Source organism: Dromiciops gliroides, chromosome 5 (genome assembly GCF_019393635.1).
Source record: "Dromiciops gliroides isolate mDroGli1 chromosome 5, mDroGli1.pri, whole genome shotgun sequence".
NCBI classification, from domain to species: Eukaryota; Metazoa; Chordata; class Mammalia; order Microbiotheria; family Microbiotheriidae; genus Dromiciops; species Dromiciops gliroides.
This window is the reverse complement of record NC_057865.1, coordinates 237,237,059-237,264,234: the sequence shown is the minus strand read 5'-3', so window position 1 is coordinate 237,264,234 and position 27,176 is coordinate 237,237,059. Positions and strand designations below refer to the sequence as shown.

Sequence of the window (27,176 nt, the reverse complement as noted above, 5' to 3'; positions counted from 1 at the left end):
AAACTATCTCTACATGTAACTGGAAAATAATAAAATATGTTTATCAAGAAAAAAATAATAATTTAGCAGAAAGTTTCCAGAATGAGTGTTTACCATTCTAATTAGTGAATAAACCTAAGTATTTCTGAGGCCAGAACTCAATTGCTTTCAATCTAATGGTGACTAAAGGAGGAGTTTTTAGCACCTAGAGAGAATTGATCAGAGAGATTCTTGAACTATGGGTTTGTAATTTACATGTCATCTTTATTCCCTTCTACAAGTTAACTCCCTGGTCATCATTGATGAAATTCAGTAAACATGTTCCTGTTGTTTTCTACTTTGCATAAATCCATTGCTTCTTTTGCCTCATTATATGGAAATCCTCAGTTCATCTTTTCATTCAAGCCTCTTCCTAATTCTTTCTGTATTTGACAGTGAACAGCATCAGACAATAGGTTTCAGGAATTCAATATGTATGAGTTTCATCAGTTTGCACTAGTTTCCAGAAAACTCTTCTTGCAAATTTCAATAAATCCCAAGACATTTTTGGAGACAATTGTAGCATCCTAGAGTTGATAGGTCCTTGAACATTTTTTTACAGCATGATTTTTCAATGCCATGAACTTTATTTAGTAATACTTTTGGAAGGATATTGGGGAATCCTGCATACTCACATTCAGGCTGGAGAGAAGACATTAGTAGCCAGTTATATGATAACTGCCACAGTTCAGGGGACAATCAGTGAGGGGCGAACTAAGATATTAACAGAGGGATGGAAAGCAGAGACAAATGAAGATATTGTGCAGGTAGAACTGCCTGAATATGGCAACTCATTGAATATGAACAGATCCAGAGAGAGGGAGGAATCAAGTATGGACCTGCTTTTGATTCTAGATAAATGTTAATGTCTTTGACAGAAATAATAATAAAAATGATAACAACAATAGCATTCATATAGTGCTTTAAGGTTTTTTGAAGTGTTTTACATTTACTTTTCTCATCTGGTTTTCACAACTATTATTATTATTATTATTCCCATTTTATAGATGAAGAAACAAGAGTTTTCACAACTTCACTGTTCTTTTTATATTATTTATGTTAGACTGTGTTTTCTACCATTATTTTTTTCTTTTGGTGGGGCAATGGGGGTTAAGTGACTTGCCCAGGGTCACACACCTAGTAAGTGTCAAGTGTCTGAGGCCGGATTTGAACTCAGGTACTCCTGAATCCAGGACCAGTGCTTTATCCACTGCACCTCCTAGCTGCTCCTTTTTCTACCATTATTGCTACTTATATAGTAATGGCTATTGTACCCATTGTGAAAGCAAGCATTTATTATTTTTTAAGCATTTATTATTAATTAATATCATATACACTATTAAAGAATTGACTGAGTGTCTCCCTAACTTCCTCATAGTCTCAGGTCTTTAGGCCTACATACCTAAAAGCACGTACCAAGTGACAGCATTCAGAGCCAAGGGAGTGAGTCCAGGAAGCCAAAAGAGAAATCCAAGAGCCAAACCAAGAGGGTGACCCTCACATGGTCAAAGCTTTTATCCTCTTTTGATAGAGGCAGGTCGTTATACATCTATCAAAGCTAATTGGGTAGCATCATTCAATTCTATTGGTTATGGGGCAGAGCCAAGATGGTGAAGGAAAGGCAGTAAGCACTCAGATCTCCTGACACAGTCACTCCAAAAAACTCCAAATAATGCCATAAGACAATTCCTGGAGCAGCAGAACCCACAAAAGGACTAGCTGAGATAATTTTCCAGCCAAAGACGGCTTAGAAGTTCAGCAGGAGGGGTCTGCTGTAATAGGGTGGAAGTGGAGCCCAACTCCGTGGCTACAGGGACACAGATCCAGCCCCAGGTCATGCCAAAGAAAGAAATTTCTGGAGCCTCTGTATTGGCTATAGCTGCAGCTAAATCAGCTCAGTCTGGTGAAAGGGTTGAGCAGTTGGCTCGGGGAGATTGTAGGGGTCTCTGCTGGCACTGAGGTGGAACTCTGATGTTGTGCCCGGCTCATATACAGGACACAGTCTTGGGTGGTGGTCCCAGGTGGGAGAGGGGCACAGGCATGCCTGCTTGTGCAACCAAAGTGAACCAGATTTGTTTCTGGGTTAAATACCAAGCAGCCAGGGGCAGCCAGATGGTGCAGTGGATAAAGCACTGGCCCTGGATTCAGGAGGACCTGAGTTCAAATCCGACCTCAGACCCTTGACACTTACTAGCTGTGTGACCTTGGGAAAGTCACTTAACCCTCATTGCCCCACAAAAAAAAAAAAAGAAGACCAAGCAGTCTGTGCTTAACTACAGACCAGAACACAGGTGAGCTGAGAATGTGCCTCTCCTTAAATCTTACCATTTGGGACCTCCTGAAGCTTGGAATAAGGTGTCTTGGAGGCAGTACTCCACTTTAAGAAGGAATTGTACCACCTTGGACCCCCTGAAGCTTGGGACAGTGCATCCAGGAAGCAATGCCCTACTTTAAGAAGGAGTCAAAAGTCAAGAAATAGGCTGGCAAGATGAGCAGGCAGAAAAAGGTGCGGACCATAGAAAGTTTTCTTTGGTGATAAGGAAGATCGAGGTGTACCCTCAGAAGAAGATAGCAACATCAGGGCTTCTACATCCAAAGCTTCCAAGAAAAATATGAATTGATCTCAAGCCATAGACACACTCAAAAAGGACTTTGAAGATTAAGAGAGGTAGAGGGAAAAATGAGAGTGACACAGGAAAGTCATGAAAAAAGAGTCAACAACTTGAAAAGTCAAATGGAAAAGCTCTTTAAAGAAAATAATTGCCCAAGAATTAGGATTGAAGAAATGGAAGCTAGTGACTATGAGAAACCAAGACACAATTTCATTGGTTAACATGACTTGAGGGTGGTCCAAATGAAAATGAGCTCTATGATGACACCAGGGAAAAGAAGGCAAAAGACCCTCACTTAAAGTGCTTAAATCAAAGTCCAGTATCTAGGTGTGGTTTAATCCCATTAGTCCTTCAATGAGCTAGACAAAAGAATCTATCTCCATTTCTTTTGCTCACTTGGGCACATCCCAGGCAAGGGCTGAACTTCCTGGGGTGAGAGGGAGAGAGAGCAACTAAACTAATCTCTGGGTCCTCCCAAGAAATCCATTATTAATTAATGATTATTTTCTCACATCACTTTCTGTGAAGTAGAAACTATAATTATCCCCGTTTTATAGATGAGGAAACTGTTATGGGATTAGGACTATTAAAGTTTAAACTGGCCAGCTGACACCAGTCTTCTCCTTGAGAAGACAGACACACCTTGAAGCCAAAGAGATAAACCCATTAGGTGTGGCTGCTACCTGAGTGGCACCAGGGAGGCAGAGATGGCTCAAGAAGAGCCCATCACCACTGAGGGACATTCCAGCCTCAGGTGATCACCCCCAATAACGGAACTTTTCACAGTCAGATGATCACCTCATAGGTCCACCCACCATTGGTCCTCTATAAAAGAATTTGCCTTCATCCTGCTGGAGGAGATAGATATCTCAGAGAACCCCATCTCTAGAACGATCTCCCCATGAGAGAAGCAAGACTTCTCTCTTGGTCTCCTTTTTCTAGCACCTAAATAAAATATTATTTTATTCCAATTGGATTTCTTTAAAGAGGAATTCCTAAGGACCCCCACCAACCATTTCCCCCATAACATAATTGAGGCTCACAAAGGTTAAATAACTTGCCAAGATACACACAGTTAGAAAGTATCAGAGACAGGATTAGATAGCAAGAAGGGGAACTAGTTTTGGGGAAAGATAATTCAGTTTTAGATCTGTAAAGTTTGAAATGTCTGAAAAACTTAATGGGAGAGAAGCTGGGGCTGGAAATACAGATTTAGGGTGTGAGGAAAATGGAAAATTTCTATAAAAGTGCCCAGAAGAATGTGGTAGGGAATCAATAGGTGGCAAATAAAAGGATTGAAAAGAAGCAACAAGGGCCCAGCTGAAGTTAGATATAATACATCTGTAGTAGGCCTATTTAACAGAGTTTTGTACCTCAGCTCCTTTCCTCTGCCCCCTCCCCCAAGTTTAACAGCTCATAAGCAAAGAAAGCAGAAATTAATCAGGATTGGGCATTGGCAAGGAAGATGCTGGCATCCCTCAAAGATATTGCGGGTTTGCAGACTACTGCAACAAAGTGAATATTGCAATAAAATGAGTCACACTTATTTTTGGGTTTCCCAGTGCATATAAAGGTTATGTTTATACTCTGCTGTAGTCTATTAAGTGTGCAATAGTATTGCATCTTTTAAAAACAATGTACATACCTTAATTAAAAGCACTTTATTGCTAAAATATGCTGAGCCTTCAGCGAGGTTTTTGTTTGTTTTTTGCAGGGCAATGAGGGTTAAGTGACTTGCCCGGGGTCACACAGCTAGTAAGTGTTAAATGTCTGAGGCTGGATTTGAACTCAGGTCCTCCTGAATCCAGGGCCAGTGCTTTATCCACTGCGCCACCCAGCTACCCTACCTTCAGTGAGTTGTAATCTTTTTGCTGGTGGAAGGTCTTGCCTTGATGTTGATGTTCACTGACTGATCAGGGTAGTGGTTACTAAAGGTTGAGGTATTTTTGGCAATTTCTTAAAATAACACAACAGTGAAGTTTACCACATCTGTTGACTCTTCCCTTCACTTGAACACTTGGAGGCCATAGTAGGATTATTAACTGACCTAATTTCAGTGTAGTTGTATGTCAGGGAATAGGGAGGTCCAAGGAAAGGGAGAGAGATGGGGAACGGCTGGCAGATAGAGCAATCAGAACACATTTATTGATTAAGTTCACCATTTTTTCTGAGCACAGTTCCTGGTGCCCTGAAACAATTAGAATTAGTAACATCAAAGATCATTGATCACAGATCACCATAATAGATGTAATAATAATGAGAAAGTTTGAAATATTGCAGGAATTACCAAAATCAAACATACAGGCATGATGTGAGCAAATGCTGTTAGAAAAATGGTGCCAATAAAATTTCTTGACACAGGGTTGTCACAAACTTTCAATTTGTTTAAAAAAAAAACACAATATTTGCAGGGGCAGCTAGGTGGCGCAGTGGATAAAGCACCGGCCTTGGATTCAGGAGTACCTGAGTTCAAATCCGGCCTCAGACACTTGACACTTACTAGCTTGTGTGACCCTGGGCAAGTCACTTAACCCCCACTGCCCTGCAAAAAAAAACAAAAACAAAAAACAAAACCAATATTTGCAAAGCATAAGAAGGGTAAGTATGCCTGTATCACAAAAAATGAAGGAAAAAGGTATTCTAGGGTATTATTCTGCTTCATTCAAGTATATGATTAAAATTGTTAGCCATGGGATCATAATTGTTACATGATGTAGTGGATAGCACTGGACTTAAGAGTTAAAAAGACCTGAGTTCAAATCCAGCTTCAGATACTTCTTAGCTATATGACCCTGGGTAAGTCACATAACTTTTCTCTTCTTCAATTTTCTTACCTGTAAATTGCGATAACAGCTTCTACTTCACAAAGATGGTTGTGAGGATCAAATGAGATAATATGTAAAGCACTTTATAAACTTTAAATTACCCCATAAATGCTAACAACTATTAGTATTACTATTGTTGTTATTATTAACATTATTATTGGTATTGTTTTTCTTAGATCTAGGTTTGATAGAAAGGCCAGTCAAGCTATAGGGAAGGTTATGGACTAGGAAATTAGGATGGCATTGAGAAACTAGAGGTCAAAATGATAGAGACCAGGTTCAGCAAGAAAGGGAGAATGAGAGACCTGGAATAGAAGGTAGATTGTGGTCAAAAATGGACATTTCAGAGTTTGATATTTTGAAAGTGTAACAGGTCTGGAGTCCTATGTATAAAGTGGATAAACTGAGGTGGAGTGAGGGTGCAGGTCACTGTAGATGAATACATCCAGTAACTATAAAAATGGTCACTGCCGTGAAGGTAAAATTCACTGAAAACAATGGCAGGGGACAGGATGGAGAATAAGTCTGTCAGCCAGGTACTGAAGTCATTAAGAAGGAAGAGTATTCTAGATATTTGTAGATAACAGGAAGGGAAGAGGATGGCATAAGCAGATGTTCAAAAAAGTTTGTTGACCAACAGTGGTTTAAAAGTTTTAGTGAGTACCCAAGACATGCTAAATACCTTTACCCATAAATTAGAAGAAATGGAAGAGAAGGAACCACTTTCACTGGAGACAGGACCTCCAAGTGTCAGCTAAAGGGAGGAGATGGAATAATTATTTAAGGAAGAGGTGGAGGATATTAAGGGAGTTCGGTCATCCCAAAAAACAGTGTTGGGGTTTGGGGTGGGGGGATTATAAAAGGGCTGCCTGGGATGGAATGAGCCCGGGCAGGGGTAAAGCTTGACCCAACTAAGAATGAAATTACAAGAGGCGATAGCAAAAGAAAGGGTCTCTTACTCAGGGCAACAAATGTTGATTCCAGGAAGTTGAGGAGAGACACATTCGAAATAATGGGAGGAGGAGAATACTTAATGGGTATAATTTTGTTATTAGAAGAGTTTATACAACCATAATGTTCCTTTTTTAAATGGTGTGAGGCTACGGACCAAGGCAAATTTGTGTCCCCAGGCTTTGGTTCGATGGGTTATTATTGGTTTTTGTCCTCCGTAAGGGTAAAAAGAAAATTGTTAGCTTATGGAAACTCAGTAAAGCATGGGCATAGAATTTTAGAAATGAAAGAAACTTTAGAAATAATCTAGTCCAGCTCTCATTTTACAGATGAGATGAAGGTATTTGATCAAGGTTAAACAACAAAGTTAGTGACAGACCTACGAATAGAATGCCTCCCAGCTCTTAACTGTTCTTTCCACTACATGGTTGTACCACCTACAAAGACAAACCAGGAACCCTCCCAGGAAGGGGGCTCTCCAGTCAAAATGATGTAAGCCATGGGAGCTTTGTCTGTCTTGCCGTTAACAAAGGATAAAGGAACCTTTCTGAAATTTTTGTTAGCAAGCCCAGAATTTGGACTTGTATCAATAAGCACTGGGGAGGACAGCTAGGTGGCACAGTGGATAAAGCACCGACCCTGGATTCAGGAGGACCTGAGTTCAAATCCAGCCTCAGACACTTGACACTTACTAGCTGTGTGACCCTGGGCAAGTCACTTAACCCTCATTTCCCCATTTAAAAAAAAAAAAAAGCACTGGGGAGAGGGGGAAATGTATCCTGAACTACACCTATGTTCCTTTGAACTGTCTGTAGGTACTTAAGGGTCCCTTTCTTTTATATAGTGTCCTTGGCCTCCAGCACAGTGGGCTTGGCCGGACAGGTCGTCCACACTGAAACTACAGAGGTAGTGCTGACCGCCGATCCCGTCGTGGGATTTGGGATCCAGCTCCAAGGCAGTGTATTTGCCACTGAGACTTTGTCTTCTCCACCGCTGATTTCCTATATTGAAGCTGACAGCCCAGCAGAAAGGTGAGACACTTAGAGATGAGGACACCTGTCTTGCATGCTTTCTGAGGAAGTTTGGTATTGGATGCCATTGGATGGCGATTAACTTATGGAACATTGCCGTATGCAGGAAATGCAGACCGTAATGAACTCTCTGTTCTGACAATAAAATTTGATGTTTTTGATCGAGTCTGAGCAGAATAACAAGCATCAGTGCCTTTATCTTGCAGTTTTTCCCATCAGGGGACTGGAGGCGATATTAATTAAAGGGAGAAAATCCATAAGAAAATCTCTGAAGTTTAAACTTTAATAATTTTTATGCCATAGGGGAAAGCACATTCATCACTGCTGTGTATTAGTTCAGATGTAATCATAGCAGATCCTACCCAGCTGAATTATTCATGACTTCTTTGGGACACTTCAGTACTCTCATCTCCTTTCTTGCATTTTTTTCTTCTGGCCACCGCCTGGATTTGTGCAAGGCACCATTAGCTGTAGCACCTGCTACAAACCTAATATTATATGATACAGATTGCAGAAGGCAAAAAGAACTCAATTACAACCGTGGCTCATTAGCGTTCTAATTCAATTAGTTTGGGGCTCTTCCACTTGGTCACTGTGCACTCTTTTCTCTCCTGTATCAGACCTCTAACACACAGTTGTGAATTTAGGTGCGGTGTACTGCAAATTGGAGACAGAGTTATGGCTATCAATGGAATTCCCACCGAAGACAGCACGTTTGAGGAAGCCAGTCAACTTCTCCGAGATTCTTCTATCACCAGCAAGGTCACTTTGGAAATAGAGTTTGATGTTGCAGGTATGATTGTATCATCTTTCCCTGTATAGAGGCATTGTCAGGACTACACTGAACGCGAATCATATTAGTTATTTAGCATGGGGAGAACTACTTACATGGGGAATATTTTTTTATTTGTTTGAGTTTGGGGTGTCATTCTGAATCAGACATTTCTTTAGTCATGCATTAGGACATCACCATAAGGGTATCTGGAAATAAATAATGACAAGTTAAAGAAAGAATATTAGGTAACATTTATTCTTCCTTAAATGGACAGTTATATATATGTATATATAAATATGTATGCATATATATACATACATATACATACATATATATGTGTATGCATGTATATATATGTGTGTGTGTGTGTGTGTGTGTGTATATATATATATATATATATATATATATATATATATATATATATATATATATATATATATCTTCCAGTCAAGGATGGGGGGGGGGAAGGCCTCATCACTCTCTAATAATTTCCCTCAGAAGCACACAAGATAGCTCCAGGGGAGGGGTTTGAGAAATTCATGATTCCTGGAGTGGGTTATCATAAGCGTTGTTCTCCCACCTCTGGAGTGAAGAATGAGATGAAGGGGGCACCACTTATCATATAGACACCTCACAGATCATCCTGTGACTTTATCCATGGCTAACACACGCTCCATGTTCATTGTGTGGGCAGATTTGTTCAGAACACGGCAATAATGCAATCAAGGCTATATGTCCAATCAAAACATAGGCCTGTTTTCAATCACCAGTAGTCTTCACCCAGAGAAGTGTTAGCAAGGGAAAGGAACAAAGGAAGGGAAAAGAACAAGCATTTATTAAACACCTACTATGGGCCAAGCACCATGCTAAGCACTTTGCAAATATTACCTCATTTGATCCTTACAACAACCCTGAGAGGTGTGTGCTGTTGTTATCCCCCTTTAACATGTTAAGGGCTAAAATTCTAGCTAAACTGTCTAAAATATCTAATGAGTGGTCGCCAATAAATTATAAGCTTTAGCAAGAGTTAGACTTTTAAGCATTTATTAAGGAGAATAAGAATTTGGTAAAGAGAGGGAAAGGCCTAGATTCCTATCTATTAAAGGGAGAGCACATTTCTAGCTCCGCTCTCCACCCGAGTCCAGAGGAAAGAGCGCGAGAGCAAGCGCCAGTCTCTTCCTTCCTCCTCCCACTAGCCCGCGTCACTTTCTGACACCAAAGAAAAGACTCCTGGTCTTGCCCTCAAAGACCTTCGCTTCATGGGCAGAACTCTTCTACAGTAAGTCTCCAGCAGGTGGCGTCATTCCAATCGTTACAAACATCTGGGGAAACCGAGGTTGACAAAGGTTACGTGACTTGCCCAGCTAGGAATTGTCTGAGGTCAGATCTGAACTCAGGTCTTCCTTACTCCAGAAGCAAGACTGTACCCACGGAGCCATCTCTTTTGAGTTGAATCTCTGATCCTAGCCAGAAGTTTTTGTCATCACCTCGAAGGCCAGCATTATATTTTAGCTAAACTTTATGCAAGACAAGACAACTTTTCTGAGTCTTTTCTTTTCTCCTCTGCAAAATGGGGCTACAGAATGAGCAAGGTACAGTAACCAGCCTTAGAGTAAGAAAGACCAAGTCCTACCACTGGCATGCACTGTTTGAACTGAGCCTCTCAGTTACCTGAGACAACTCCTTTAGACTAAAGATTGCTGAGCAGGTGCTGATTTTCCTTGGAAGGGAGCTTCTTCATTGGAAATTCCACATAATTCAGTTATAGGCCTGTTTCTATGGACTATGGATGACTGACCTGTGGTAGAGCATTCTGAGCTTGTATTGGTCTGATCAGCCACAGTTGGACACACTGTAACTTGACTCCAACAACAACCAACCTACCTACCTCAGAGAATGACTGTAGTAAATCATTCAGCAAACTATAAAATGCTAGAGAAATGTGAGTTATTATAACCAAAGAGCCCAGACTGCATACTTCACAAGTTCTGGAGGCTACTAGAATATGAATGACCTCTTTAGGTCTTTTAGTATTTTAGCTTATTTGTATACAAGCATCTCAGAATGGCTAGCTGCCTGCAGAAACCATCCTTCTCTTCCCATTACCTGTCTTGAAATTTTTATTTCCTCTCTATCCTTTTTCCTTCTTCCCTCCCCATTCCATCCAAGTCTCTACCTAGCTCTAGGTCCCTGTGTCTCACGTGCTTCAGGGCCTGACAGTGATAGGACTGGTAGGGACTAAGAAAAGTGTCTTCACTAGCCCAAAGCCTGGTTTCCTTGGCAGCACACCAATTCCCTCATTCTCATCCAGAAACCTACCCTTGTTTTCTAAGTTCCCCTTCCCTACCCACTACTGATGGCAAAATGCTCAATAAAGTCTAGTGGCGCATTTTTTAAAGATTCTAAACTTTAGCAGCAATACCCAAAACATTCAAATGATGAAACACAACTTTTATATGATTATATAGAAAAACCATAACCTCAAACTTATTTACATTTTGTTTAAAATGTGTATTGTTAGACTTGTTGACTTGAACAAATCAATCATCAAACAAGAACTTATTAAGTACCTACTATGTGCCAGGCATTGAGAATACAAAGAATGAAATGATTCCTTCCTCTTAGTGAGCTTGGAGATTAGAAATGTGTACATAAATGATATATAGCACAAATATTGAGCAGGAGTTCTTAACTTTTTTTTGTCATGGTGTTCTTTGGCAGCCTAGTGATGCCCATAGATGCCTTCTCAGAATAATATTTTAAAATAAATAAATAAAGGGGCAGCTAGGTGGCACAGTGGATAAAGCACTGGCCCTGGATTCAGGAGTACCTGAGTTCAAATCCAGCCTCAGACACTTGACACCTACTAGCTGTGTGACCCTGGGCAAGTCACTTAATCCCCATTGTCCCCCTCCCCAAAAATTTTTAAATAAATAAATAAATAAAATACATAGGATTATGAAGGAAGTTAATTATGGTGAAATAGTTACCAAAAATATTTTTAAATATAAGTTTATGGACCTCAAATAAGAACCCCTGACATTAAGTGAATAAATGTGAACATATACAAACTAGAAGTTAAAATGGTAGAGACCAGGTTTAGTAGGAAAGAGAGAATGAGAGACTTGGAATATAAGATAGATTGTGGTTAGATGTGAACATTTCAGAGTTGGAGATTTTGAAAGTGGAACAGGTCTGCATATATAAGGTGGATAAACTGAGTTGGAGTGAGGGTGCAGGTCAGTGTAGATGAATAATTCAGTAACTATTAAAAGGGTCACTGCTATGAAAGTAAAATTCACTGAAAACAATGGCAGGGGACAGGATGGAGAATAAGTCTGTAAGCCAGGTACTGAAGTCATTAAGAAGGGAGAATAGTTCAAATACAGCCGTAATATCCTGTTTGTTTCCAAGTCGGCATCTTGCATATTTTCTTCTTTTAAAAATGTCATTACTATTACTCTTTTTTTTTTTTTTGCAGGGCAATGAGAGTTACTTGCCCAGGGTTACAGCTAGTAAGTGTCAAGTGTCTGAAGCTGGATTTGAACTCAGATCCTCCTGAATCCAGGAGGATTCTTAATAACAATAAGTAATGTTTACGGAGTTGTGATCAGCATGTATTTTGGCATTCTGATTTGCCTTATTCTACCCTGCTTCAGTAGGTGGTTGTGTGGATAGAGTGCTTGACTCCATGTCAGGAAGACCTGAGTTCAAATCCAACCTGAGATACTTCCTACCTTTCTGACCATGGGCCAGTTAATTAACCCATCTCTGCCTCATTTTCCTCCTTCAAAAAATGTGGATAATAACACATACTTCAAAGGGTTTTTGTGAGGATCAAATGAGATAATTTTTGTAAAGTGCTTTGTAAACCTTAAAACACTATTTAAATGTTCAATAAATGCAAGTCTTTTCTACATTTCTTTGTATTTTTCATATTTGCCAGTTCTGACTTATGATAATATTCTATAACATTTATATAAGATACTCCAGACATCCTGGGATCACTGGATATATGAATTATTCCTAATTTATTTCTACTAATGGCTCGCATTTCTACGGTGCTAACTATATGCCCAAAGGCAGCTAGGTAGTAAGGCAGATACAGCACTGGGGACTTGGAATAATGAATACTCATCATCATGAATTCAAATCCACTGACAAGCTATGTGACCTTGGGCAAGTCACTTAACCCTGTTTGCCTCAGTTTGCTCATTTTATTTCATTTGATCCTCACAATAATCCTGGGAGGCTAGTACTATTATTATCCTGATTTTACAGAAAAGGAAACTGAGGCAAGCAGAAATTAAGCAATTTTCCCAGGGTCACACTGTGTGTGTCTAAGGTAGGATTTCAACTCTGGTCTTCCTGATTCTAAGTCCTGTGTTCTAAGCACTGAACCTAGCTGTATAAGTAAAGCATATATCATTATTATTATTATTTTTTTTTTGGTGAGGAAGTTGGGGTTAAGCCCAGGGTCACACAGCTAGTAAGTGTTAAGTGTCTAAGGCTGGATTTGAACTCAGGTCCTCCTGAGCCCAGGGCCGGTGCTCTATCCTCTGCGCCACCTAGCTGCTCCCATATCATTATTTTTGTATAGACAGGTCTTTTTTTTTTTTTTTCCTTCTCATAACCTCCTTTTAGAGTATAGTCCTGGGTAGTAGGATCATTAGGTTAAAGGACACAATCACTTCTGTTGCTTCCTCAGGAAGAGGCAATATGGTATAAGAGAATAAAATCTGGGCTGAAATCCCACTTCTGACATCTGTAAAATCAAGAGCCTGAAGAGACAGCCAGTTTGTTCAGGATTCACTGTAAGATGTTCCTCTACCTCTGAAAATCCTCAGCAGCCTAGATGGCTGTTGTGGTGTGCATTGACTAGTGTCTACCTGCCCTCCCTTTTTCTCCTTCCACCTCCGTTTGTTAACACCGGTTCTCTACTGCACAATATGGAGGAGTTCCTATTCCTGTTCTTTATCTAAACTCCCCTTCTCCAACCACCTCCTGTGGCAAAATCCCCAATAAAGCCCAAGGGTGCTTTGCTGTTTTGTTTTGTTTTTAAGATTCTAGACTTTAGTAAAGATAACAAAAACATTGAAATGATGAAACACAATTTTAAATGATTGTATAGAAAAAACTAATCTCCGGGGCAGCTAGGTGGTGCAGTGGATAGAGTACTGGCCCTGCGTTCAGGAAAACCTGAGTTCAAATCTGACCTCAGACACTTGACACTTACTAGCTGTGTGACCCTGGGCAAGTCACTTAACCCCAATTGCCTCACCAAAAAGAAAAAAAAAAAAGAAAAAACTAACCTCCAAATTATTGACATTTTGTTTAAAACGTGTATTTTTACACTTTTTTACTTTAACAAATAATTTATCAAGCAAATAACTTATTAAGGACCTATCCTAACTGTCTCAGGTTCCTGTCCTGGTGCCCAAATGAAAAATATGAAAAATACTTGAAAAACCTTAAGGTGCTAAATAAAGTCAATTATTATTATATCAGTTTCCAAAAATGTATTGCACCAATACACAGCCCCACCAGTCATATAATACTGGTTCTGTTTCTGCATAGCAGCTCCAATATTGGATTTTGCCATTTTTAATTATCTTTGCCAAGTGAGTGGATATTGATGTCTCAATGTTGTTATTTTTATTTGAGAGTTCCAACAGTTATTCAGTTATTGATGGTTTGTGTTTCTTCCTTTGAAAACTGCCTGTTTCAATACTTTGAACATTCGTTTCTTTATTATCTATATTTCCACCCATCTGTTTCTATGAATAGTCTTTGCATCGGTCTTTTAAGCACAGAGAGCCACTGCTGAAAAAAAAAGTGTAGATTTTGGCTTTTCTTATCCAATCAAAGGGGATGGAGGAGAGAATTAGGAAGGAGATGCCATTCCTTATCAGTTTCCCTCTTGTTTGTCAGAATTTTTTAAAGTGATAGGGGGGCAGCTAGATGGCGCAGTGGATAGAGCACTGGCTTTGGAGTCAGGAGTACCTGAGTTCAAATCTGGCCTCAGACACTTAACACTTGCTAGCTGTATGACCCTGGGCAAGTCACTTAACCCCAATTGCCTCACTAAAAAAAACAAAAACAAAAAAAACCCAAAAAAACCAAAATAAAGTGATAGGAAGCTTTTAAAAAGCTGTATCCATTAATGAATAGAGGGTAAGAAAAAGGAGGAATCCCTGGTCAAAAGAACAGATGATAGCAGTGGAAACAGAAAAAAGGAAAGCAAGATGTCCTTTGGCCTAAGAAACAAAATTAGAGAATCTGATCATCCTTTATTCCTGACCCAAACAGGAGACCCTCAGCTCTGATAACAAATTAGTCCCATCCCCTGGAGTACTTGTCTTGAATTCCTATCTCCATCAGCCTCATCTCTACCTCTTCCCACCACCAGCACATACACACAGACCCGCTCTTGTGCTCTCCTAAATTTTGTGGTACAGTTGGAATTATATACAATTGTAGAACTGAAGTTGTTTATCCTTTACATAATAAGTCTTCAAATATTTGATGCCAAGTGTAAATAGTAATTTTATCAGTAGGAGATAGAGGTAGAATGGTGAGACACTGGCTCTGAAAATAATCAAGGGGTTTTAGTGGTCTACAAGCACATTATGAGTCAGCAGTGTGATATGGTACACAAAAAAACTAATGCAATTTTGGGCTGTCACAGCCTCTTGTCTCTACTAAAGATGATGATTTTTCTGGCTTGCATTTGGGGAGGGGGAGAGAGTGGACAGAGTAGAGGGATGCAATATTTAAAACTCTCAAGATTCTGAAGGAACCCCTCCAAATTGTCCCATAGAGAGCTAATTTTGACAAACAAGGGTGGAGGGAGGGAAAGAAGGAGGCAAGTAGAGACTGGTCGATGCATCCTGCTAGGGAATATACCACAAAGGCCATTTTGATCTAGGCTGTTGAGAATTCTCAGAGGTAGATGAACATCTTGCACTGAACCATGAACAAACTGGCCCTTTTTTTTTTTTTTAATTTTTGCAAGACAATGGGGGTTAAGTGACTTGCCCAGGGTCATACAGCTAGTAAGTGTCTGAGGCCGGATTTGAACTCAGGTACTCCTGAATCCAGGGCCGGTGCTTTATCCACTGCGCCATCTAGCTGCCCCTGGCCCTTTCTTTAGTGAGGTGCCCCTGTTCACTGAGATAAAGAGCCTTGAGAGGACAAGGTGTTTTCTGTACAGACAGGAACTTCTACCTAAATTGACTTCTCTCAGAAAAGTAAATGTACCTTATAAGGCAGCCTCAAAGACTTGGGAACCTTTGTGGTGACAAGTTACTTCTCAGCTACTGGTGAGTCCCACAGTTCTATCCAGAGCCTATCCATGCCAGGCAAGCCCTGGAACAGTGAAGGGTAGCCCTCTCTTGGGGAAAGGTTATGTTGTAAGCCCAAAAGGTGTAAACCACAAGCCCCAGGCCCAGTCAATACCGGAATTTATTCAGAGGGTCAAAGGATCAGAGTCTGATGAGGCATATTGCCCACCTCCTAACAGAGAAGTGATGGACTCCAAATGAAAATGACTTATTTGGCCATGCCCAATGTGGGAATTTTGTTTGCATATTTATTACGAGGGTGTTATTCTTTTTTCCTTTTTCTTTTTTTAAACCAATTTGGGGGTAAGGAGAAAGAGTGGAAGGGAAAGAAAATAATGATCATTAGATGAAAAAAAAAATTTTTTTTAAGCTAAAAGGATCTGAAACAAGGAGGAAACGAGTTAGCATTTAGGCCAGGAAATAAGTATTAGATGAGGAAATCAAAATATAGGTTGTGCTGGAGAACAAATGGGTCATCTGCCCCAACCTGTTCCCCCAAAGTTTCTGTCTTCTCTGCTTGTCTGGGCTGCTGTGTTGGATATACCAGCTGTGTATCGCTTTCTAACGCAGTTGTGCCAATAAAGCATAGATAGACAAAAGGAACCTCAAGGGTCACCCGGTCTAAACCTGATTTTAGCCTGTTCTGTAACATTCAACAGGCATTTTTAATCTAGTTTATTCTTGCAGACTACTGGTAACAGGAAACACAGCCTCCTAAGGCAGCCCATTCTGCTTAAAGCCAGCTTCCATTGTTAGAAAGTCTCTTCTTTTTGGTGAAGCGGAGATCCAAATCTTGGCTTCCGTCCTTTGCTCTTGCTTCTGCCCTTGAACCACATAAAACAAGTCCTATCCTTCTTCTGTATGATAGTCCTTTCAGCTAATCAAAGGTAGCTATTATATCTCCAGATTAAACAGCACCAATTCCAATTATAAGATGATCTTCCATCCCCTCACTCTTCTTCTGTTCAGCCTTCTCTGGGCGCATTCCATCTCATCAATGTCTTTCCTAATCTGTGGTACCCTGTATTGAGCACAATATTGCAAAGTCTGATAGAAACAGAATACAGAGGAGTTATAGTGATTATAAAGATAATAGCATTTTAAGGATTGCTGTGGGACTATAAAATTTCTCATTTTGAATAGTTTGCTTCTATTAATGCATACTAAAATAACACTTGGGCGGGTAGATAGAACAGTAGCATGCTGGGCCTAGAGTCGAGAAGAATTAATTGTCTTCCTTAGTTCAAATCTGGCCTCAGATACCTCCTAGCTGTGTGGCCCTGGGCAAGTCACCTAACTCTGCCTCAGTTTCCTAATTTGTACAATGAGCTAGAGAAGGAAATGGTGATTCACTCCTGTTCCTTTGCCAGGAAAATCCCAAATGGAGACACAAAACATTGGACAGGACTGAAAACCAATGACAAAAAAGAAAACACTAGCCTTTTGGCTCACATACCACACTACTGACTCATTCGAAGTATCCAAATCTTTTTCACATTAGTCACACCTTAACCACATCTCACCCATCCTATATTTATACAGTTGGTAGTTTGGTCTCAAATATAAGGCTTTACTTTTATCTTTATTAAATTGTACCCTATTGTGTTCGACCCATGATTTTTTCTGTTTAGATTATTGCCTTATTTTTATTGAAAGGAATAGGAACAGAGATTATATCATGATTTCACTAGCATAGAAAACTTCTAGAGGAGAAAACTCTACCAATGAAGATGAACCCCTTCTCTGCAATTTCTAGTCTTACAAAGTTTTCTAAAGTACTGAGTGGCTAAGTGACTTAGGGCCACTGCTGAAAGTCCATTGTGAGTGTGTCAGAAATGAGATTTAAACCCAGGTCTTTTTTTTCTTTAGATATTTTTTTATTTTTCTAAATTTTCAGTTCCAAGTTTTCTTTCTCATCCCCTGCCTATTGAAGAGGCAAGAAAAACAAAATAGCTTACAAATATGTTTAATCATGCAAAACAAATTCATTTATTAGTTGTGTCAGGAAGGAAAGGAAGGAAAGAAGAAAAAAGAAGGAAAGATGGAAGAAAGAAAGAAAAGAAGAAAAGAAAGAAAGAAAAAAGGGAGGAAGAAAAAAAAGAAGAAAGAACAGAGGAAATAAAAGCAGGGCAGGTAGGTGGCACAGTGGATAAAGCACTGGCTGTGGATTCAGGAGGAGCTGAGTTCAAATGTGGCCTCAGACACTTGACACTTATTAGCTATGTGAGCCTGGGCAAGTTACTTAACCCTCATTGCCCTGCCAAAAGAGAAAAGAAAAGAAGAAATAAAGGCATAAAAAGAAAGAAGTGAGAAAAAAGAAGAAAAAGAAAAATGGAAGAAAAAAGGAAAGAAGGGAAAGATAGAAAGAAAAGAATGTGCTTTTGAGTCTATCTACTCTCTGTTTGGGGATAGAGAGTAGGTTTCATGAGTCCTTTGGAATTGTGGCCAATCATTGATAAACGTAGGTCTTTCTGAATGAGAAAGTAGCTGTCCATCCGTTAAGCCACATGATTTTTACATCATCTTTGTTTCCAAATATTTCCACACACAGCAATGGTCACAGCCTGTCTCTCAGCATTAGCCATAAATGTGTCATCTTCTTAAACAAAAACTCTCACCTTCCTTTACTCGTCCCAACTTCCTTGCCGAAGGCTATTCACCTGCATTACAGCCTCCCACCCCTCCATCTCCCATACTTTCGGCCATTCCCTTGATTCTAAATCCACACTGTCCTCTACTGGTAATCTCTTACCCCTTGTCTTATGACCAGTCATCCCTTGCCAAAGGTCAGCTCTGGCTCACTCCCCACCATTCTCCTGCTGAATGAAGCTTGAAGGTGCCACATGGGAGCAAATAAGCATTTATACAGCACCTACTATATGCCAAATACTGCATTAAGCATTTTTTGCAAATATGTTGTTTGATCCTCGTAACAGCTCGGTAAGGTAGGTGCTATTTATTATAATTTTACAGTTGAAGAAATAAAGGCAAACAGAGATTAAGTGACTTGTCTAGGATCACTCAGCCTTTAATTGTCTGAGGCCATATTTGAATTTAAGTCTTCTGATTCCAGGCGTAGCACTCTATTCACTGCACCACTAGCTGCCTCTGAATAAACAACCATGCTGTTTTGTTATTGTTCAGTCGTGTCCAACTCTTCATGACCCTATCTGGGCTTTTCTTGGGAAAGATGCTAGTGTAGTTTGCCATTTCCTTCTCCAGCTCACTTTACAGATGAGGAAACTGAGGCAAACAGGTCTAAGTGACTTGCCCAGGATCACACAGCTAGTAAGTGTTAAGTATCTGAGGTACTCCTGACTCCAGGGCCGGTGCTTTAACCACTGAGCCACCTAGCTGCCCCCAATGTTTTTCTAAAATCATCGAGCTCATTATTTCTCATGGCACAGTAGTACTCCATCACAATCCTATACCATAACTTGTTCAGCCATTCCCCAACTTCAACTGGGCCCTCCCAACAACAAGACAATCCTTTTATTTTTATCTAAGGGATTGCTTATCTCACTCCCCATAGAAGCTATTGAAATTTTCTTATTCTCTCTCCAAACCTCCTTCACATCTTCTCCCTAATCCCCTCTTCCTAAGAAACTAGTTTCTTACCTTATGGAGATGATTGAGGGTGTTAGACAGGAGCTCCCTCTTTCTCCCTTCTCTTCACCACCTCTTGATTTTACCCTCATCTCTCCTTCACCTGTCTCTGTCTCTCTCTGTGTCTCTGTCTCTCTACCTCTGCTTCTGTCTCTGTCTCTCTTTCTGTGTCTCTGTCTCTCTCCCTCCCTTCCTCCCCCCCCCCACTTTCCTTCTGTCTTTAGCAATGAGGTGGCCTTTCTCCTAGCCAAGACCACACCCCCTCTCCATGTGCCCCTGATCCTATTCCCTCTAGTCTCTTCCAGCAAATTCATCCCCTCTCTGTGTACTCTCTCACTTGGTGATCTCATCCACTCCCCTGGGTTCAATTACCATCTGCATGCAGATGATTCCAGCCCCAGTCTCAGCACCACATGACCATATGCCTATTGTGCATTGCAAACAGAACGTCCCATAGGCATCTCCAGCTCAGCATGTTCAAAACAAAACTCATTATCTTTTCCTCCAAACCCATCCCTCTTCTGAACTTCTCTATTACCATTACACCCCCCCATTCTTCCAGGTTTGCCACCTCGGTATCATGTTTGACTCCTCTTTCATTCAAGGTGAATATCCAGACGGCTGCTAAATCTCATAATGGCTTTCTCTACAACATCTCTTGCTTATGCCTCCTTCTCCCCACTCCTACACCCACCATTCATGTCCTCATCCCGTCTTACCTGGACAATTGCAAGGGCCCGAAATTGGATGCTTTGCTGCCAACCCTTTCTCCACACACTCCCCTACCCAAACTCCAATCCATTCTCCACACAACCACCAAAGTAATTTTCCTAGAACATATGTCTACCCTTCAACTCAATAAATGTCAGTGACTGTCTGATAACTCTAGAATCAAATGTAAATTTTTCTGTTTGGAATTTAAAGCTCTTCAAAACCTGGCCCTTCCTATCTTTCCAGTCTTTTAACATATTACTCTCCTCCATTCATTCCCTGGCACTGCCAGACTGGCCAGAGGATGCTGTTTCCCATCTGTGTGCCTTGGCACTAATTCTTCCCCATGCCTGAATGTGCTCTTGTGTGCTCACTCCCTCTCCCTCTCCCTCCTCTTCAATTTTTATAAAATCCCTGCCTTCCTTGGAGACTCAGCTCAAACAGCATCTCCTTAGGAAGCCTTTCCCATTGACTTCAGCTGCTAGTGCCTTACCAACCATTCTATAGGAATCGTATATGTACCTCCTTATGTTTATGTTATTTCCCTCATTAAAATGTACTGTCCTAGTAGGGATTGTTACATTTATTATATTGAGGTCCCTGGCACTCAGAACAGTGCCTAGGAACATTATTGATGCTTAAAAGGACTTTTACTGTTGTTTAGTCCTTTCAGTTACGTCTGACTCTTTGTGACCCCATTTGGGGTTTTCTTGGCAGAGATACTGGAGTGGTTTATCATTTCCTTCTCTAGCACATTTTTACAAGTGACGAAACTAAGGAAAATAAAGCTAGTAAGTGTCAAGTGTCTGAGGCCGGATTTGAACTGAGGTCCTCCTGAATCCAGGGCCAGTGCTTTTCCACTGCACCACCTAGCTGCCCCTGAAAGGCCTTTTTAAGACTAGATCTTTTCATCTCTTCATTAGTAGATGTTTCTAGGGGTAGCTAGGTGGCACAGTGGATAGAGCACTGGCCCTGCAGTCAAGAGGACCTGAGTTCAAATCTTGCCTCACTTACTAGCTGTGCGACCCCTGGGCAAGTCACTTAACCTCAATTGCCTTAAACATCCAGGGTCATCTCCAGTCATCCTGATGTATATCTTGCCACTGGACCCAGATGACTCTGGTGGAGAGAGTGAGGTTGGTGACTTTGCACAGCCCTCCCTCATTTACATCCAATTCAATGCAAGTTATGACTCACGATGTCATGGTCCTCTTTGAGAACAAAGGACAAACAACAACAACAAGTAGATGTTTCAAAACATCGGAGGAGGAGTGTGTGGAGGGTATCTAAACATTTTCCTTACCCCATTAATCTCTTTTATTCAGTGATGTCAGTCCCTCTAATCTCATACATTGTTCCAGCATTATGAGTCACAATCTGGCAGTTCTTATGGTATGCTAAGGAGGGTAAACCAACTAATTGGATAGAAGGGAGGGAAAAGGCTTTATTTATACAAATGTGCTTTTAATTACACATGTCAACAAAAGGAGAAAATGGAAGAGGGTGGAGAGAAAACCCATAATGGTCACAGGGATGCTAAGCAAATAAACATCATTTATTTTCAAATTTGATTTGCTTAATTTACTCCATTATCCCTAAGAACTAAAGGCCACATTAACATATTGGAACCTTTCCCCCTATTTAGTTCTGATTCTTACAAACCCCTCATGTGAGAAGCTTGCAAATATGCTTATATGAACAGCCGTCATGTGAAACTTGGTCATACTTGCATTAAAAGAGTACACAGCTTCCCCAAAGATATTGATTTGTTGACATTTGTTCACAACTATGGATCTTTGGGCTTTTTTAGATTGTATAGGCCAAGTCATGTTTTCCAGAAACATGAAAATATCACCTCAAGCCATTACTGTGGTTAATCTTTGTGAAATTTTTATAAACTCACTTTTCCTAAGTGATGATAATGGTTAATTATCACTATTTCAGGGCAGTGAGGTGAGGCAGTGGACAGAGGAGTCTTCCTGAGTTCAAATCTGGCCTCAGACACTTACTAGCTGTGTGACCCAGGACATGTCATTTAAGTCTGTTTGCCCCAGTTTCCTCATCTGTAAAATGAGCTGGAGAAAGAAATGGCAAGCTGCTGTAATTTCTCTAAAGGCAGATGTTGTTCAGTTGTTTTCAGTTGTGTCCTGTGAAAAATAATTATTAATAAACAATATCATAGGGAAATCCAGATCCCTCCTGTTTTATTAATGCCTTAGTTTAGTCTTCACTTGTGTAATAATTACAGATTTAGACTCACTGTCCTGTACCAGACCACATCCAGGTGGAAGCTATTGTGCTCCCACCAGCTTGGGTGGGGTCTACATTCTTTCTCTGATATCTCTTTGACCAAGATTTGAGTGACCAAAGTCACGGATCCCAAGATCTCATTTTTTCTTTCTTTCTTTTTTTTTTTTTTTTGGTGAGGCAATTGGGGTTAAGTGACTTGCCCAGGGTCACACAGCTAGTAAGTATCAAGTGTCTGAGACCAAATTTGAACTCAGGTCCTCCTGACTCCAGCCCTGGTGCTCTATCCACTGCGCCACCTAGCTGCCCCAAGATCTCATTTTAATATAACCTACCTCTAGTCAAATCAACCAATTAGATTTGACTGCTATTTGATGGCTATTAGAAGGGTATATAAACTGTGAGTCCACTGCCATTTTTGGTCTTTTGTCTGAGAGAGATGGCCATTGACCATCCTTTTATTAATAACCTGCTGACTTTATTAATAAAAATTAAACTACCCAGAAACTATATCTCTCATATTTTTTAATCGCCACAGTCCTGACTCTTCATGACCCCATTTGGGGTTTTCTTGGCAGAGATGCTGGAGTGGTTTGCCATTTCCTTCTCCAGTTCATTTTACAGATGAGGAAACTGAGACAAACAAGTTTAAGTGACCTGCCCAGGGTCGCACAGCTAGCAAGTTTTTGAGGCCAAATGTTAACTCAGGGAGATGAGTCTTCCTGACTGCAGGTCCAGCACTGTGAGGACAGACATTGTGCAGTTTTTCATTGTTATATTCCTGGCACCTAGCTCAGTGACTTGTAGACTCGTAACTACTAGGCTCTTAATAAATACTTATTGATTTGGACTGACTGTAACTCCAACCTGTGCTTTTCAAAACCTGACACTTTTAAATCTCAGTTCTCTGTCCCAACACCCTGAACCAGGGGAGTAATGTGACCCAATTCATTGGGTCCCTCCCTCCAGCAACACTAATCTCAACTTCTTCATGAATTCTTACTTTTACAATTTCCGTGTCATATCCTTCTGTTAATCTTCCATAGAGAGGGATGGGAAGAAGAGAAGGATATAAACATTTATATTGCACCTAATATGTGCCAATCGGATGGCACGGAAGTCTCAGCTGTACAAGTTCAAATCCAGCCTAAGACATTTTCTTGCTAGGTGACCCTGGGCAAGTCACTTAACCCTGTTAGACTTAGGTTCCTCATCTCTAAAATGAGGTGAAGAAGTAAATGGCAAACCACTCCACTACCTCTGCCAAGAAAACCTGAAATGGGGTCACAAAAAGTCAGGCATGACTGAAAAACAACTGAACAATAACAACTAGGTACCAGGCGTTGTGCTAAGTGCTTTATAAATATTATCTCATTTGATCCTCACCACAGCCTTATGAGGTAGATAATACTAATTGATAATTTTTGTGGCCCTTTAAAGTTTGAAAAGGTATTTTATCTGTATAACCTCAATCAAGCTTCATCACAACTCTGCGAGAGATTATTACAGTTGTAACCTCCATTTTACGAATATGGAAACCGAGGCTCAGAAGCATGCATGCATGAGTACACACACACACACACACACACACACACACACACACACACACAGAGCCATTAAGTCGGATAGAAGGTTTGAAAACAGCTGATTCTTACTTGAAGCCTCCTATGGCTTCAAGGCATGCTGTCTCTCAAGTAGAGATAAACAATGCTTTCCAGTCCTTTTCCAGGGTAACACTTGTTCCGTCCACCTCTCTCTTAGCCCTTGCTCTTGCTGTGTGACCAACTCAGTCACTTCCTTTTCTAGTCAGATGTATCCTTGATGGCGGTAGGATACTGCAAAAAACAGACCTACCATGCATCTTTTTATTGTCTTTTGGGTCACCCCTAATTTTGACTCTTCTGAGTCTGGTGTTCATTATGGTGTCCATGATTCAGAGCTGTACAGATTCACTGGGGAAATGGCAGTCTTAAAATACTGGGCTTTTGTAACAGTCTGCAGCTTGTTGAAATCACCATGTAGTCTTTTGACTGTGGTGACCTATGGAAAATGGCATTCCAGAATGAAAAAAAAGATTTTAAAACATTAAATTAACCCATGAAGTCTTGTGATGAGGATACAAGGAATTAATGTACCTCCTACATTTGTAATATCTAGACTGTAAGGTGACTTGTCCAATGGCACATAGAGTCAGAATTCAGTCACAAGTCCTCTTAACTCCCATTCCAGTACTCTTCTCTATGCCGAGGTAGCCAGGCACAGTGGGTAGAGTGCTGGGTCTTGGGTCAGGAAGACCTGAATTCAAATTTGACCAGAGACACTTTATGCGTGACTTTGGACAAATTACTTAACCTCTGTTTGCCTCAGTTTACTCATCTATGAAATAGTGATAATAACACTTCATAAGACTGTTGTGAGAACAAAATAAGATCATATGTATAAAGTTCTTGGCACCCAATAGGCACTATATAAATGCTTGTTAAACATAAATCCAAATCTATACACTATCCACAGTGAATCATAGGAGTAATTAACCTACAATAAAATTAATAATTGATGCTTATCTTGTGGGATAAATGGAAATGGATAGGGGCAGCTAGGTGGTGCAGTAGATAGAGCACCGGCCCTGGAGTCAGGAGGACCAGAGTTCAAATCCGGCCTCAGACACTTAACACTTACTAGCTGTGTGACCGTGGGCAATTCACTTAACCCCAGTTGCCTCACTTAAAAAAAAAAAAAATGGAAATGGATATTGCCCACAAATGCAACATTTCATGTAGCCTTGGGTCTTTGATAATTCTTTGTAAATATTGCTTATTAAATTATTAGATTTTTTTTCAAATAGAGTTTTACCTCTCCATGGTCATTATGATAGCTGCTTGAGAATAGAAGATAGAAGTATACAAGCTTTGTTATGGTTCAATGCATATTTGTAAATAGCTTTTGAAAATCACTAGGTCCTCGGACCTGGAGAAAAGTTGAAAAAACACACCCTCCCTCCCTACCTGATTTTATTAAGGAGAAGAGAACTAAGGATGTGCTACTAAGGGATATCGCTCTGTAAAGGCTAAAATTCTATCTATACTGTCTAAAATATCTAATGAGTTGTCACCAGTAAATTATAAGCTTTAGCAAGAGTTAGACTTTTAAGCATTTATTAAAGAGAATAAGAATTTGGTGAAGATAAAGAGAAAGGCCTAGCTTCCTATCTGTTAAAGGGAGCAAGCATTCCTAGCTCTGCTCTCCGCCAGAGTCCACCCTAAAGAGAGTGAGTCAGAGCTCCAGGCTCCCCGTTCTTCCTCCCACAAGCAAACGTCACTTCCTGATGCCAAAGAAAAGACGCATGGTCTTGCCCTCAGAGACCTTCACCTCATGGCGGAGCTTTTCTACAGTAAGTCTCCAGCAGGTGGCGTCATTCCGATTGTTACACCACATATTGTCAGACTTGAGTGACTGTGTTGTTGACTATTTTTGCTTAAGTGTTGTTGTGTTTTTTTAGTTACAATTATTATCCTTTGTTATAGGGGAAAATGCAATAGGTAGGGAAGTGGGATACATTCATAAATGAATGGGATTCAAAAACAAAAGGTTTCAAGAGAATTGTTCTAAAAGAACATGCCCACACAAATTCCATTTGAGTAGTAAAAATTGCACAGGCCCGGAGTTATTTACTTTGACCCATATCTTTCAGTCCCAGCTCTCCCCATTCCATCATTTGACTAAAAAAAAAAGCTTTCTATGATAAGGGACCTTGAATTCCCTCATAATTCTGCTGATTGTGAAAAAAGAAGCAAATTATTTTAAATTTCTTTAATGCTTCATAGTTTGTTCACAGGATTTTGACATTTCTTTTTTCATTCCCCAACCCCCTTTCTTTTCCTCATGATCAACCCAATCAATAAATAAATGGATTTTTTTTCTTACAGAATAAATACACTACTTCAAATTTACAGATCACAAAACTATTTACTCTTCGCTGTCAACAACTTGTCTGATCATATTGGCCATGAGGTTTAGTAATTTAGGGAGTCGATAAGTAGGGAAAGTGAGATTGCTGAAGCTTTGGGGGGGGGGGAGTGTGAGAAAAAGCTGCAGGTTTCATCAGAGGAGTTATGGGGATGGTGAAGACGGCACCTATGGGAAGCCAGAGGGTGAATGTGTCTTTTTCTAACCATTGTTTTTATTGACTGTGCGCATAGCTGTTAACTGTTATTCAGTAAACCTTTATCTAGCACCTACTATGTGCTAGATACTTGGGAACAAATGCTGAAAAATGAAAAATAAAGCCATCTGTACTGTCCAGTTGCCAGCAGGCACCATGGAGGGTCAAATTCCTCTTCTGAATTCTCCCACTTCAACAAGGGTATTGATAGAGAATTGCCAAAGATCTAAGGCTTTCTGAAATACTGCCTCTGGGGAAAATGTCCATTTTCACAATGACTTAAAACCTGGAAGAGAAGCCCACCTGCTCAAGATGAGTTATCTGTGTTTCTATAGGCAATTCTGTCCTATGGTTCATGGGTGATATTCAAAAGGGAATGATGAGAAAGAGAGAAAAGACCATGGGATTAGAAGTTAAGAAGACCTGGGTTTGAATCCTGAATTTATTGCCTATGTGACCTCAGACAAATTATCCCTCTATTGTGTGATGAAATAATGAGATTTAGCAGATACTCAAAGACCCACCTGGAGATTAATCTAGACTGATTGAATCAAGTGAGAGTGATTAACTGCTGATTAGCCTACTTCAAGTTAACTGGATTATAATCACACCTTGAGAACACCTTCAGAACCAATGGATTTGGATGCCTCCAACCAATCAGCTTGAAGCAGTGTGTAAGGACCGCCTCTGTTCCAGACCTATAAAAAGCTTCCACAATCAGTTTGCTGGAGAGAGATCATGATTGAAGCAGGCTTGTGGCAGAGGACTTGAGGAAGAACCAGACCAGGCTGGAACTCTAGGCTAAATAGGTTTTTTTCTTAACTTTCTGAACTCCATGGGAATATCTGTATGCTTTAATAAATGTTTAATGCCCAAGGACTGGTGTAAAGCTTCT

The 27,176-nt window shown here is 40.3% G+C and overlaps 1 protein-coding gene across 1 annotated transcript in view; it reads left to right on the top strand.

Moving 5' to 3' along the window:
* Positions 1-27,176, top strand: part of GRIP1 (glutamate receptor interacting protein 1) — a 548,438-nt gene that overhangs the window by 414,319 nt on the left and 106,943 nt on the right. Inside the window, exons 12-13 of the mRNA XM_043967674.1 lie at positions 7,251-7,437; positions 8,085-8,230. Coding sequence (XP_043823609.1) covers positions 7,251-7,437; positions 8,085-8,230 — 333 coding nt within the window. The remainder of the gene's footprint in view (positions 1-7,250; positions 7,438-8,084; positions 8,231-27,176) is intronic.